General features: G+C 34.6%; 1 protein-coding gene and 1 long non-coding RNA gene across 2 annotated transcripts in view; one reads left to right on the forward strand and one right to left on the reverse strand.

Moving 5' to 3' along the window:
• LOC103019002 (uncharacterized) overlaps window positions 1-16,393 on the forward strand; it is an 85,198-nt gene that overhangs the window by 13,968 nt on the left and 54,837 nt on the right. The window lies entirely within an intron of this gene.
• Window positions 13,247-16,393, reverse strand: part of PTPRQ (protein tyrosine phosphatase receptor type Q) — a 266,556-nt gene continuing 263,409 nt past the window's right edge. Inside the window, exons 59-60 of the mRNA XM_057556607.1 lie at window positions 14,667-14,790; window positions 13,247-14,415 (exon numbers count right to left, since the gene is read on the reverse strand). Coding sequence (XP_057412590.1) covers window positions 14,378-14,415; window positions 14,667-14,790 — 162 coding nt within the window. The 3' untranslated portion in view covers window positions 13,247-14,377. The remainder of the gene's footprint in view (window positions 14,416-14,666; window positions 14,791-16,393) is intronic.

Below are 16,393 nucleotides of genomic sequence, written 5' to 3' on the forward strand. Positions count from 1 at the left end.
CATTATGTCTGGTTGTATCTCTTTTTTTGATATTAGCAGCCATTGTTGATCTTTGCCGGGATCCATTATGGAATGAGAAGTAGTGATAGCCTAATTCTGTCATTTCTTCTTTATTTATAGCTAGAATATGGTATAAAGAAAAAAATCTGTCCTCAGATATTTTTACTGCATTATTCAGTTTGTATATAAAAGGAAGGATAAAATGCTTGAATCTTTCCCTTTATTTGCTAGTTTTCAGAATAAATTGGTTCATTATCATCCTCTAATAATGACTATTCATGGGTTTTAAAAATGAACTCATGGACTAAACATATTCAGTATATTCTAATCAGTTGGAGTTATTATTCTTTTTCAAATTAATAGTTGAATTTTTAAAAATAAGTTTCTGTATTTTGGCAGGACCACGTAAGTAGATTTTGACATTCATTATATTAGATGATTAACGATGATATTTCTTTTTATATAAAGTCCCGTTATTTAGGTTTTTTGAAAATGTATTTATTTTTTGTTGAACTATAGTTGATTTACAATGTTGTGTTAGTTTCTGGTGTACAGCAAAATGATTCAGTTATACATGTATAATATACATTCTTTTTCAGATTCTTTTCCATTATGGTTTATTACAGGACCATATGTATGTACTATACAGTAGGACCTTGTTCTTTATGTACTTTATATATAGTACTTTTTATCTACTAATTCCAAACTGCTAATTTATACCTCTTCTCCGTGCTTTCCCCTTTGGTAAACATAAGTTTGTTTTCTATGCCTGTGAGTCTTGTTTCTGTTTTGTAAATAAGTTCATTTGTATCATTTTTTTGGATTCCATATATCACTGATATCATATGATATTTGTCTTTGTCTGACTTACTTCACTTAGTATGATAATCTCTAGGTCCATCCATGTTGCTGCAAATGTCATTATTTCATTCTTTTTTATGGCCGAGTAATATTCCACTGTGTGTATGTGTGTGTGTGTGTGTGTATATATATATATATATATCTCCACACACATCTTCTTTATCCATTCCTCTGTCAGTGGACATTTAGGTTGCATCCATGTCTTGGCTATTGTAAATAGTTCTGCATTGAACATTCGGGTGCATGTATCTTTTCTAATTAGAGTTTTGTCCAGATACATGCTCAGGAGTGGGATTGCTGGATCATATGGTAACTCTTTTTTTAGCTCTCCCAATGCTACTTGCTGAAGAGACTGTCTTTTCTCCATTGTATTCTTGACTCCTTAGTTGAGGGTTCATTACCATTGGTGAGTGGGTTTTTTCCTGAGCTCTCTATTTTGTTCCATTGATCCATATATCTGTTTTTGTGCCAATACCACAGTGTTTTGATTACTGGAGCTTTGAATAATTGTCTGAAGTTTAGGAGGGTTATGCTTCCAGTTTTGTTCTTTTTCCTCAGGATTGCTTTGGCAATTCTGGGTCTTTCGTGGTTCCATATACATTTTAATTATTTGTTGTAGTTCTGTGAAAAATGTCATGGTTAATCTGATAGGGATCACATTAAATCTGTAGATTGTTTTGGGTACTATGGCCATTTTAACAGTATTAATTCTTCTAGTCCAAGAGTTTGGGATATCTTTCCATTTCTTTGAATCATCTTCAATTTCCTTTATCAATATTTTACCATTCTCAGCATATAAGTCTTTCATCTCCTTGGTCAGGTTTATTCCTAAGTATTTTATTTTTTGATGCAATTTTAAAAGAGATTTTTTTTTACTTTCCCTTTCTGATATTTCATTGTTAGTGTAAAGAAATGCAACAGATTTCTGTATGATAATTTTATATCCTGCTACCTTGCTGAATTTGTTTATCAGTTCTAGTAGTTTTTGTGTGGAGTCTTTAGGGTTTTCTATATAAAGTATCATATCATCTGCATATAATGACAATTTTACCTCTTCCCTTTCAGTTTGGATACGTTTTATTTCTTTAAACTTCAGGTTTTGTTTCTGGGACATACATCTTTGAATTCTTATAAATTTTGAAGAAAATGTTAATGTTTCACACTGGGGTGGTATGACCCACTGGGCATTAGAAGTTGGGTGAGTGTTCATCCTGAAAAGGTGAAATTATTTATGATCTTTAAAGGAAATGAAGACCAAAGGAAATAAGACCATGGAACATACTGAGATTTTTTGCTCCAAAGTTCATTTTGGTTTAGAGTGAGGGGCTTAAATTTAACATGATTTCATTTTTTTCCCCCTAGCAGCCAATTTCCCTACATCATTTACTGAATAATGATGTGTCTTTTCTTCCTTGGTGGATGATATTTCCTTACTGACATATTAAAATCTTATAACATGGCCTGTGTTTGAAAACTTGTCTCTTTCATTAGGTATTGCTTCTTCTCATGTCAGTCATACACTTTATTTTGATAATAAAATATTTTAATAGATGAGAGGGAAGTTCTCGCCTCATCACTCTTATTACTCAAAAAAGTTTATCTTATTTCTCAGTTATTTATTCTTCCAGATGAACTTAAGATGTTTTTATAAATATGAAATAATCTAATACTATTTAAGATTTTTAAATTGGCATATTAAACTTATGAAGTAATTTGAGAAGAACCATGTTTTTTATAATAGGCTTCCCTTACCAAAAAATATAATCATATCTTAGATTTCCCTGTTTTATAGTTTTCTTCAGAAGTGACCTCTAAGTTTAGCTTCTTGGTATTTTATATTTTGTACACTATCAGTGAACTGATTTTTCCATATCTTCTCACTCATTAATTGGTTGCTTATAATTTTTGAATATTTGTGGTCACTTGTATTAGAGAACTTGTTATTACTTATAAAGTATTTCAGTCTACTTATTTGTATCTTCTAGGTATGCAATATTTTTGTGTTGAATCATGACAGTTTTGACTTCTGTTATTTTTGTTTTCCTTATTGCTTTGGTTAGATTAGCAGTATACATTTTTGGTACCTGATTTTGATAAAAATCTTTGTCTCTAAAATCTCTCTAGTACCTTAGTTATTTAAAGCACATATGTATTTTTCATGCAGTTACCATTTATTTACTACTGTTAAGCCACAGTGAAGGAGTGATATAGAGATAGGTACACATGTGTATGTGTATCTCTGCCTGTTTGTTTATCTGTATCTATCTTCAGGAAATGAGGGGTTATTGAACCCTGCCTGAGTCTCTCTACTTTGTGTCTGTCCCTGAGGAAGGGAGATGCCTCTGAACCTAGCTGGACAGTAGGACCCTGCTCCCTGATGACCCACTTCCCTGCCTCCGGCTTTTCTTGGATCTGAGTAGTGCCAGTTCCTGGATTCTCCTTAGCCTTGCTCCACCTGCCTGTTATGATATGCTACCTCCTACTGGTCCACCCTCGTGTGTCCTGCTAGCCTGCTTTGCCACCTGTTGCTCGTTACTGTCCTCTCTGGCCCTGGTGTCCGCCTCCATGCCTGTACACATTGGCAGCTGAATGCAGACCTGCCTCTGCGTGGCCAGAAACTGTCTCACCTCGTGGAATATTTTGTTGCAAGTTTCTTCTGGAACTGCCTCTCCCTGCTTTTTTAGTCTAATTAGTTTTGATGAGGTCTTTAAAAAAATATATTAAATCCATACCTGTCTCCTTAAGGAGTAAATATAATGTAATTCAAAAAGAAAAATATGTTTTCTTAAAGAGGACTTTGGTTATAATATTCCAGTGGCTATTGAAATATATTGGATTTCTATAAATGGTCCCCAAATTTTATGTTTTGAAGGCCTATGTGCTTTTTTTTTTTACAAAGTTTTTTTTGTGTTTTTTTAAAATATATTTGTCTTAACCATATTTGTTTATTTATTTTTTTATTTTTATTTTATGGCTGTGTTGGGTCTTCGTTTCTGTGCAAGTGCTTTCTCTAGTTGCGGAGAGCGGGGGGCCACTCTTCATCGCGGTGCGCGCGCCTCACTATCGTGGCCTATCGTTGCGGAGTACAGGCTCCAGACACGCAGGCTCAGTAGTTGTGGCTCACGGGCTTAGTTGCTCCGCGGCATGTGGGATCTTCCCAGACCAGGGCTCGAACCCGTGTCCCCTGCATTGGCAGGCAGATTCTCAACCACTGCGCCACCAGGGAAGCCCGGCCTATGTGCTTTTAAGAGGAAGGGTGTGGGTGTGTGTGTGTGTGTGTGTGTGTGTGTGTGTGTGCGCGCGCGTGTGTGCGCGTGCGTTTTTGTGTGCACAATATAAGGATATAAACCATTAGCTTTGCTGTTTACATACTGCTGTGAACTGGGAAATCATGTTTGTTGAAGTGTCTATAATGTAAGACAAAAAATACTGTCGATGAACTGGTTTTTAATGTGTTGCCCAAATGTACAGAATTCCTTTTTGTCACCTTCAGTTGTTCAGAGGTTTTTCACGTACCGTTAAGATCTCAGTTTCATTCTGGATAACTGATGATCCTGAACAAATGACAGATTACTGTCTGGCCATTTTCCCTGCTCCCTCACTTTCATTGATCTTTGATCCAGTAGTGTTTGTTTGCTCCTTGATTGAAAAGATATTTTAGCAAGTGTGGATTGGTAGGAAAATACACTGTTGCATAGACAACATTAGTTTACCTCTTCTAAGGGAAACTTGCCAATTGCACATATTAGTTCAAGTTTATCTCATATAGAAGATATTATGCTAAATTCAACGAGGTTAAAATCATGAGAAAAACTTAGTCTTTGTTCACAAGCAGCTGACAATCTAGTAAGCGGGGAATGCCAGCGGAGGGTAAGAACTATTGAGGAGAATGTAGGAGCTAAAGTGTGGTACTGGGAATGTGTACAGTGTGTTTTAGTAGGCAGCAAGTATTCTGGTTTGGCTGGAAAACTGGAGTAAGACTGTGGGAAAGGCATTTTATGAGTTTAACTCCATAGGCAATGAAGGGCTACCGAACGGATCAGTAAAATGATCAGAGCTGTGAGCTAAGGAGATAAATCTGGCAATGAGTTCCAGAGAATTGGAAAAACAAACAATACATTTTGGTTTGGATCAAATATATATTGGAGGAGGCAGCAAATTACAGAAAGACTATCAAACTAGATACCTGAATTCAAAGGCTAGCACTACCACTGGCTGACTGTGTGACATGAATAATTTGCATAAAAGGGCCTATTTTAGATGCTATCAGGAAACTTCTGTTCTTGAGGATGGGAGTAATTAGAGTTCACACGTATGTTCTACATCCAAGTAGGTGAGATCAAAGATGCTATGTATCTGATGGTCTCTGGGTAATACAATGGCATATGGTGGCTGATAATGGAGACTCTGAAATCAGATTTCTGGTTTCAGCTCTAGCTCTTTCACCTACTTGATGTGTAACCTTGGGCAGGTTATTTAACCCGTTTTTTGTTTTTTTGTTTTTGTTTTCTCATCTGTAAAAGGCAAATCACAGCACCTACTTCCAAGAATTGTTAGGAGATTAATTAATATTTGTAAAATCCTTAGAAGAGTACCTGGGACATAGTAATGATTCAATAAAGAAAGCTATTAGTAATCACAATAAATAAAATTATGTCTATTTCATGTAAATTTTTCATATCACAGTTGTAAGTGTATTCTTTTTTTTTTAACATCTTTATTGGAGTATAATTGCTTTACAGTGGTGTGTTAGTTTCTGCTGTATAACAAAGTGAATCAGCTATACATATACATTTATCCCCATATCCCCTCCCTCTTGCATCTCCCTCCCACCCTCCCTATCCCACCCCTCTAGGTGGTCACAAAGCACTGAGCTGATCTCCCTGTGCTGTGCGGCTGCTTCCCACTATCCCACTATCTATTTTACATTTGGTAGTGTATATATGTCCATGCCACTCTCTCACTTCACCCCAGCTTACCCGTCCCCCTCCCCGTGTCCCCAAGTCCATTCTCTACGTCTGCGTCTTTATTCCTGTCCTGCCCCTAGGTTCTTCATAACCATTTTTTTTTAAGATTCCATATATATGTGTTAGCATACTGTATTTGTTTTTCTCTTTCTGACTTACTTCACTCTGTGACAGACTCTAGGTCCGTCCACCTCACTACAAATAACTCAAATTTGTTTCTTTTTATGGCTGAGTAATATTCCGTTGTATATATGTGCCACATCTTCTTTATCCATTCATCTGTCGATAGACACTTAGGTTGCTTCCATGTCCTGGCTATTGTAAATAGAGCTGCAATGAACATTGTGGTACATGACTCTTTTTGAATTATGGTTTTCTCAGGGTATATGCCAGTAGTGGGATTGCTGGGTCGTATGGTAGTTCTATTTTTAGTTTGTTAAGGAACCTCCATACTGTTCTCCATAGTGGCTGTATCAATTTACATTCCCACCAACGGTGCAAGAGGGTTCCCTTTTCTCCACACCCTCTCCAGATTTATTGTTTGTAGATTTTTTGATGATGGGCATTCTGACTGGTGTGAGGTGATAGCTCATGGTAGTTTTGATTTGCATTTCTCTAATGATTAGTGATGTTGAGCATTCTTTCATGTGTTTGTTGGCAATCTGTATATCTTCTTTTGAGAAATGTCTATTTAGGTCTTCTGCCCATTTTTGGATTGGGTTGTTTTTTTGATATTGAGCTGCATGAGCTGCTTGTAAATTTTGGAGATTAATCCTTTGTCCAGACACTATAAAATTCTTAGAGGAAAACATAGGCAGAACACTCTATGACATAAATCACAGCAAGATCCTTTTTGACCCACTTCCTAGAGAAATGGAAATAAAAACAAAAATAAACAAATGGGACCTAATGAAACTTAAAAGCTTTTGCACAGCAAAGGAAACCATAAACAAGACCAAAAGACAACCCTCAGAATGGGAGAAAATATTTGCAAATGAAGCAACTGTAAGTGTATTCTTTAAAACATAAATAAATAAAAACTCTGATGTAACAGCCCAGGGAGTAGATGTTGATCCTGTTAGCAAGCACCGGCTTTATGAATGTGGTGCCCTCAAATTGATGAAGCTCTGTTTTCTAGTACGAGAGTACAGCAAGTGAATTCATCATATCGTCCATGGCAGTTCACCTGGTTATAAATACTAAGTGATTAAGAACTTAGTGAATTCTGTGGAAAGCACTTGCAGCATGTCAAGTTTTATTTTTAATGTTTAAGACACCGATTTTAGAGCTTTGGGAATGGAGTAAATAAATAACAATAAGTAAATATTTCTCTCCATATTGCCCTCAGTCAGGCAGGAGAGCAGGATACTTTGATAGATTCGTGAAAATAGTCCATAAACATTTAAGTCATTGTTATAAATTATTACAGTTTAAATTGTACTTTTAAAATTATGAAATATTTCAAACACAAAACTTTAGAGAATAATATAGTTTTAACTCATTACTTAATTTTAACAAATCTGTGTTGCCACATATGCTTTAAACTTTAAAACAAAATTTACAAATGCATTTGAAACTCTTGTGGATCATCTTGATTTCCTGGCAATCCGTCTTCTCCCTGCATTCCTCCCACGTCAGACGAAGCCATGATTCTGATGCCAGTACTTACATTACCATTTATGATTTTATGTATGTACTATAATGAATGGATCCATAAAAATATGTACTACTTGTATTTTAAAAACATATGAATAGCATTCTTTAAATACTTATTTTTTCATTATTATTCTATTTTTTAATCAACTTTATTGAATTATAATTTACATGGAAAATATGCATTCACTGTATGTACACAACTTAAAGCATTTTGACAAATGAATATACCTGTATAAATAACACTCCATTCAAGATACAGAACACTTTCATCACCCCCCTAAAGTTGCCTTTTGTCCATTGCAGTTGATTCCCCACATATATACTACACTCCAGGTAATCACTGATTTGATCTCCATCACTCTAGATTAGTTTGACCTGCTCCAGAACTACATCTGAATGGATTCTTACAGTGTGTATTCCCTTGTATCTGTCTTCTTTCACTCAGTATAATGTTTTTGAAGATTTTCACTCTTCTCTTGTGTATCAATAGTTCATTTCTATTTTATTGTCAAAAAATACCACAACTTATTTGTTCATTCTTGCTGATGGGTATTTGGACTCTTTCCATTTTTGGCCATTATGAATAAAACTACTAAGAGCACTATTAATACAAGTCCTTTTCTGGAAATATATTTTAATTTCTCTTGGATAAATGTCTAGGAGTGGTAATGCTGGGTAATATGGCAATAGGGTATCCTCTTTATAAGAAACTACCAAACTGTTTTCCAAAGTGATTGTACCATATACCATGCAGTTCCAGCTGCTCAAATTCCATGCTGGGATGACTTGATATTACCAGTCATTTTAACTTTAATCATTCTATTAGTATGGTTACTTCATTCTGATTTTTATTTGCATTTCCTTGATGACTAATGATGTTGAGTACCCTTTCATGTATTGGCCATTTATATGTGTGTGTGCGTGTGTGTATTATTCTGTAAATATATATGTATTCTGGATACCATTCCCAGGACTTGCATCTTGTCACATTTATTGTGAATATTTTCTCCCATTCTCTTCAGCCTGTGGCTTGACTTTTCATTTTCTTAATAGTGTCTTTTAAAGAGAAGAATGTTATAATTTTGGTGAAGTACAATGTCAGTCTTTTCTTTTATATTTTATTTCTTTGTATTCTAAGAAATCTTTGCCTTTCCCAAAGTCATGAGGATTTTCATACTTTTTTTCTATAAGCTTTATAGTTTTAGCTTTTATACTTAGGTCTGTGTTGCATTTCAAGTTAATTTTTGTATTTGTTATATGGGCTAGAGATGAAGGTTCATGTTTTTCCAAATGGGCATCCAGTTGTTCCAACACTGTTTATTGGAAAGACTATCTTTTCCCCATTGAATTACATTGTCACCTTTGTTGACAACTAATTGACCAACTGTGTGAGAATTTATTTTTTTACTTTCTATTTTTTATTTTAATGGAAATGCTATAGATGTGTAGAGTAAGTCATTCAACTGTGTTCTATTTGAATATTGTTTTGGCTATTCTAGATCCTTTGCATCATTTCTATATAAATTGTAAAAACAAGTTTATTGATTTCTAGAAAAAAAGCCTTATGGGATTAAGATTGATATTCCATTTAATCCGTACATCAGTATGAGGAGAATTGACTTCTCAGCAACATTGAGTTTTGAGTTCATGGATATGCATTTTTAAAAATTTATTTAAGTCTTCTTTAATTCTTCTCATCAATATTGTTTTTAGTGTATGAGTCTTGCATATACTTTGTTAAATTTATTCTAAGCATTTCATGTTTATGGATGCTGTTGTTAATGGTATTTTTAATTGCAGTTTCCAGTTCATTGATTAATATGTAGAGATAAAATTGATTTTTGTATCTTGATCTTATATCCTGTAACCTTTTTAAAGCTATTTATTATACCTAGTGGCTTTTTCTCTTTTGTAGCTTTTTCAGGAATTTCCTCATACATAATTATACTCTCTACTCATATAGACAATTTTTTCTCTTCATTTACAAACCTTATTCCTTTTCTTCCTTTCTTTCTTTCTTTTTTTTTTTTTTTTTTTGCCTTATTGTAATGGCTAGAAACACCAGTACAGTGTTGAATATAAGTTGTGAAAGTGGGCGTTTTTGCTTTTTTCTTGCTCTTAGGATGAAGGCCTTTAATATTTCACCATGACATTAGCTCTAGTTTTTTTGTATTTGCCCTTAATCAGGTTTAGGAGGTAATTTGAGCACTTTGAATATGTCATTCCATTGTCAGTTGGCTTGCATTGTTTCTGAATAGAAGCCAGCATATTTTCTTATATTTGAACACCTCAATAGCTCTCTATTTTCTTTGTTGCCTTTAAAATTTTTATCTTTATCATTGGCTTTCAGTAACTTGTGATACTGAAATGCAGCTTCCATCTTTACTAAATGTGGTCTCTTATGAGATGCAGCTTCCATCTCTACTAAATGTGGTCTCTTATGAGATGCAGCTTCCATCTCTACTAAATGTGGCCTCTTATGAGATGCAGCTTCCATCTCTACTAAATGTGGCCTCTTATGAGATGCAGCTTCCATCTCTACTAAATGTGGCCTCTTATGAGATGCAGCTTCCATCTCTACTAAATGTGGCCTCTTATGAGATGCAGCTTCCATCTCTACTAAATGTGGCCTCTTATGAGATGCAGCTTCCATCTCTACTAAATGTGGCCTCTTATGAGATGCAGCTTCCATCTCTACTAAATGTGGCCTCTTATGAGATGCAGCTTCCATCTCTACTAAATGTGGCCTCTTATGAGATGCAGCTTCCATCTCTACTAAATGTGGCCTCTTATGAGATGCAGCTTCCATCTCTACTAAATGTGGCCTCTTATGAGATGCAGCTTCCATCTCTACTAAATGTGGCCTCTTGTGAGATGCAGCTTCCATCTCTACTCAATGTGGCCTCTTATGAGATGCAGCTTCCATCTCTACTCAATGTGGCCTCTTATGAGATGCAGCTTCCATCTCTACTCAATGTGGCCTCTTATGAGATGCAGCTTCCATCTCTACTCAATGTGGCCTCTTATGAGATGCAGCTTCCATCTCTACTCAATGTGGCCTCTTATGAGATGCAGCTTCCATCTCTACTCAATGTGGCCTCTTATGAGATGCAGCTTCTGTCTCTACTAAATGTGGCCTCTTATGAGATGCAGCTTCCATCTCTACTCAATGTGGCCTCTTATGAGATGCAGCTTCCATCTCTACTAAATGTGGCCTCTTATGAGATGCAGCTTCCATCTCTACTAAATGTGGCCTCTGGCACATCTGTTAAGCTTTCGTTATATTTATCTGTAATATGGGACACTGCAGATCTTAGAGGATTTTGTAAGGATTAATCAGGATGATGGGTGTAAAAGTATTCTGAAAAGTTTATAATTTACTAAAGTGACTTCTCAATCTAATACTTTCAGTAAAAATTAAAATAATTTAAGCTTGTGATTCTAAAGAAACATAATCTCATTAACAAGGGAGAATAATGCCTTTCATCACCTTCTATTAAGTTACAGTTTTATTTTCAAATGACTGTATTGTAGACAGTGATTTAGTATGTCCATTTGAAACATCTGAAATGGAAATTGTCTTGATTTGTTTTCTAAATCACAATTTGTTATTTATCTATTCACTTTAGTCCAAACATTCCTTGAGAACGCTCTTAATCATTCATGAAAAACAAAGCATCAGTGGTTTTATTTGGCAGAAATCAGTATATCTGCCATAATTTTCTCTTTAACGTTTGCATATGAAACAGACATACAAACATGGAATTAATATCACAAATACAATGCAGTCTTATAATGGGGTGCATTACCTTACTGATAAACACTACATACTGTCCAACCTGGGAAAAAAATTATCTTAACTTTGTAGAGTTCTTTGTACTTTTTGAAACACCTTCATATGTGTGATCTAATCTATTCCTCAGAACATCTTCATGAACTGATGGGTATATGAATTTTGATTCCAAATGGAAGCTCTATGCATATTCATGATGTCATTTACCATGAAATATTACTTGTCCTAAGAAGGCAAGCTGTTTTGTCAAGATTATGCTTTATGAACTTTTTTATCCCACATTTTCACTTTTTAATATCATTCAGTTGAGAATTTCAGATCATTTTGTGTTACTGGCATCATGAAAAACTTTACTGTAAGTTTTCTAAAAATTGAACTAGAAAAGTGGACCTATCACAATAACGTCATGGACGTGTAGAGTAGTTTGCTGAACTTAAATTTCATTTTTAAAATCTAGTGTTTGGTACCAGATGTGAAGAGTGAATCACCATCTCCTTTATGAAGAGGGAAAGGTTTAATTAGCTTTTTCAAAAGTCTTATTACACATTTCAACCTATAAAGTGAAAGAAGAAAATTCTGTGTTTTAAAGCAGGATGAAAGTAGAGGTGATACCCACAGCTGCTCTCGTTTCTGGCAAACCATTCTGACAGGCTCCAGTTTCATTTGGTTCAGATAAAACACATGTTGCTCATTTATTGTACATATGCTTCAAAGTATTTTGACAAATCTGATCTAAAAATGTTACAGATGTTCCTCATTATTTTAATTTGCACTTAGTAGCCACCTATAAAAATTTGGCTGTGAACTAGCATTTTCACAATATAATTAAGAGAAAATTTAGTCAACATTAATATGTGTTTCAATTCAGTTTCAGTTACAGTTTTGTGATACAGCTAGTGAGCTATACACATTTAACAGGTGCTCTGTTATGTTTTTGATAACGAAGACAAATCTTTTTTAACATGTTTCAAATAATTTCAGGTGGAAATAAAATTATTCTGATCCTGTCTTTTAGAGATTTGCTATTCAGTGTATGGCCCGAGCTCAGGCAGCAATATTATTACTTGAGTACTTTCTAGAAATGAAGAATCTTAGGTGCTATCCTGGACCTACTGAAGCAGAATCTGCATTTTACCACAATCCGCAGATGATTTGTATACACATTAAAGATTGATAAGCACTCTTTTAGAGGAGGCCTTATAGTAAAACTTTTTTTTATATGCACACACATGCATATACACATGGGTCAACTCTATTCTGTACTCTCTGTTTTATATAGATATTATAGAAAATGGACTGGCTTGTGGATTGAAGGATTTATTTTCTTACCATTTAATACATTTAAAAGTAGACTCACCAGTACTTTCCACAGGCTGTTATCTGTCTTCCATGAATACAAAAACCCACATTAATAAGTACTGGCTTACCACTCATTTTCAATGACTGACACGTGAAGCAAACTGAAGAACCTGTCACTCATACTTGAATCTTTTAGAGTTTTCATCATTTCTTATTGTTTTCTGTAACTTTCTATAGAGTAAACTTTTTGGTTGGAACACTAATGGATTGTATTTATTTACACACCCTTGCCATAAAAAACAGAAAGCAGGATTGCCTGTAAGACTAAAGGACTTAATTTCTTGCATAATAAATTTGATTTTAAAATTACTGTCTTTGGATACCTTGGGAAATTATTATATCTTAATTATTTATACACATTATATTACTATATTGTACTTATACTTCATTATGTTAAGATGACTATTAATTATATCTTAATATGTGATACAAAATCAAATTTATGTTTATAAGGACCTCTGAAATCATGCTGCAGAGTGACTCAGTTCCTTAAAATTCAATTTTATTGGCCATCACTTTTTCTATATGTATATTCCAGCAGAAATAAGTATAAGATATGATTCTTACCATAAAAGAAATAAGATAATTAATACTATTTTATGACCCTTAATTGAAATCTATGACAAAATAATTTCATATAGTTCAAAACTTACTTTGTACATTGTTACTGTCTAACAAAAAGGAGGGTGAATTATTTTCTTTTAAAAAAAATCTCTAATTTGCTACAGTCTGGTTAATTTCTTTGTGTTCAGTTCCACCTAATACAGTCCTCAATGATCAGCCTTGGGAAATGAAATAAAGACCGTTTTAGGTAATTTATTCGGAAGTCTCTGGTTGGCACCACAGCAGCACATCATTGGTTTATGACCTTGTAACACATTACATTTTTATTACTGTTTTCATACATTTCTGCTGAAGAAACCCTTCAAAATTGTTATTAGGTTGCATACATATCTAATGGACAAATACTGATACATTTAACTATGTATTCAAATATACAATATAGTGGTACAGCTTGTTCCTGAAAATGTACAAATGCAGACAGGCTAGAAAAGTACTCGACAACTTCACATGAGCAATTGCACTGTTTAATTTGTCCTTTTGTTTTTCAAACTAAAGATTACAATGCAATTGAAATAGCCCTAAGTGCACCCGAAGAGCTACTGTGTGTTGTATAAAGGCTAAGTAACGCCAGCAGTGTCAGGGGGTTACTGTTCAGCTGTTCGAGATCATGAGATGATATCTCAGCACTCATAAAACAGGGGATTCAAAACACAGGGGCATACATGGAAGTACAGATCATTATGACAGTCCTGGAAGTTATCCACGAGAAAAGTCAACACCCTGGAGGCCAAAATAACACTACTGAATCAACATTTACAACTTTTGTTCAAGATCAAATCCAATATGTAGGGAAAATTCACATTGAAACATTAACGTAAATATAATAATAATTTTATATTTGGCTCATTCCCAAAATACAGAAGGCTTCAAAAATCTCTGGGATATCTCTTCTTAAACATTTTACATGTATAATATTTATTCTGTACAAAACAGATAACTATCCTGAATTAGCTATTTCCTAGAACTATTCATAAAATGTCAATCCATTTAGTAAGGCACAGTGAGGGAAGCGTAGAGATTTATTTAAGGTTGCACATTTCAATTCAGAAGAGTAAGGGGGTATTTTGGCCCCTGGGATTTGAAAATATCTTCCAGTTGTAATCTTTGGTCTGAACATTTACATGGTGGTTTCTTCCCATTCAAGCTCAACATCACCTATAACATAAAGTAACATGTCACAAGAGAGAATTGAAGTTAACAGTTCAAAAGATTTAAATGCTTCATGACAAAAATATAGTGTACCTGGAAAGGCTATTATCCTAACTTGGATTAGAGAGAAATTTAAAAATTGATATGTGTGCTAGCCAAGCTTCTAAAACATTTTCAACATATGGTTATTATTAAATTAATGCTCCTGCTATAGGTGGTAAACTAGTAGTAAATTGATATACATTGCCTCTGTTTACCTTCCATGGCGTCCAAAGAGTCCATCTTTTGAAGTGCTGAATAGTTAACAAAGCAGATGGGCTGATTACTTCCTTTACTTGATAAGAGATCCAGAACGCACTGATGTAAAAAGATATACTGTGCCTAGACACCAAAGAAAGGAAAGGATGGTTAAATAAATGGACGGGGTAGGGATTTTCTTATAAGGGGGGGCTATACTTTTACAGTGAAAAGTAATATTGAATTCAACAAATGTTAAATAGCTAAGTTAGAGGCACAGAATTTACCATGAATATAAATGATTTTTTATCATTTCAAACATAAGGTTTGCTAAATTCCTGTGGCTTTTTGTAGTTTCCAGTTTTTTAAAATACTTGTCATTAAATACTAAGTGTTCATATGTTCTTTCTTTCTGTAATTTTAAAAAGTAGCAAATTATATTATTTAAATTTGTTTATAAGTTTCCTTTTTCCTGTTAGGCATAATTGAGTAATTTTTCTTATAAATACTTTTCTTGTTAGAATGGCTGTTGGAATGCAGATACTAAATTTACTTTCAAAAGCTGTGACTGAGCATATCTACACACCATCAGCAAATCTAAAATGTTTAACAATTCTGTTAATCACCCAACATTTGGCCTACTTAATGTCAAGGATCTGGTCTCTATTTGTAAATACAAGGCAGGACTCCTAACATTTCATCTAAAGTTTGGATTAAATTCAATACCATCTGGGTTCTTTAAGTTTATTCAATATAATTCAATAACCTGTTAGCATTTCTGGGTTTGGACTTTCCCAAAGGTAGTTAAGGTTACAGTCATAGAAAAGCACCCTCATTTTTACATAGGGAAGGTACCTGAAGTTAAAGGAATATAACCAAATGTTTTAAGATTCACGCACACACACACACACACACACACACACACACACACACAGACATACTGACAACTGATTTAAATAGAATGTCCTCTAAAGTGACCATCTTAAGAAGTTATATTCATCTGTCAATGGACACTTAGGTTGCTTCCATGTCCTGGCTATTGTAAATAGAGCTGCAATGAACATTTTGGTACATGACTCGTTTTGAATTATGGTTTTCTCAGGGTATATGCCCAGTAGTGGGATTGCTGGGTCGTATGGTAGTTCTATTTGTAGTTTTTTAAGGAACCTCCATACTGTTCTCCATAGTGGCTGTATCAATTTACATTCCCACCAACAGTGTCCATTGACAGATGAATGGATAAAGAAGATTTGGCACATATATACAATGGAATATTACTCAGCCATAAAAAGAAATGAAATGGAGGTATTTGTAATGAGGTGGACGGAGTTAGAGTCTGTCATACAGAGTGAAGTAAGTCAGAAAGAGAAAAACAAATACAGTATGCTAACACATATATATGGAATCTAAGGGAAAAAAAAAAAAAAGGCCATGAAGAACCTAGTGGCAAGACGGGAATAAAGACACAGACCTACTAGAGAATGGACTTGAGGATATGGGGAGGGGGTGGGGTGAGATGTGACAGGGTAAGAGAGTGTCATGGACATGTATACACTACCAAATGTAAAATAGATAGCTAGTGGGAAGCAGCCGCATAGCACAGGGAGATCAGCTCGGTGCTTTGTGACCACCTAGAGGGGTGGGATGGGGAGGGTGGGAGGGAGGGAGATGCAAGAGGGAAGAGAAATGGGAACATATTGTATATGTATAACAGATTCACTTTGTTATAAAGCAGATGCTAACACAC

The sequence above is a fragment of the Balaenoptera acutorostrata genome, chromosome 11, assembly GCF_949987535.1.
Source record: "Balaenoptera acutorostrata chromosome 11, mBalAcu1.1, whole genome shotgun sequence".
Taxonomy (NCBI): Eukaryota; Metazoa; Chordata; class Mammalia; order Artiodactyla; family Balaenopteridae; genus Balaenoptera; species Balaenoptera acutorostrata.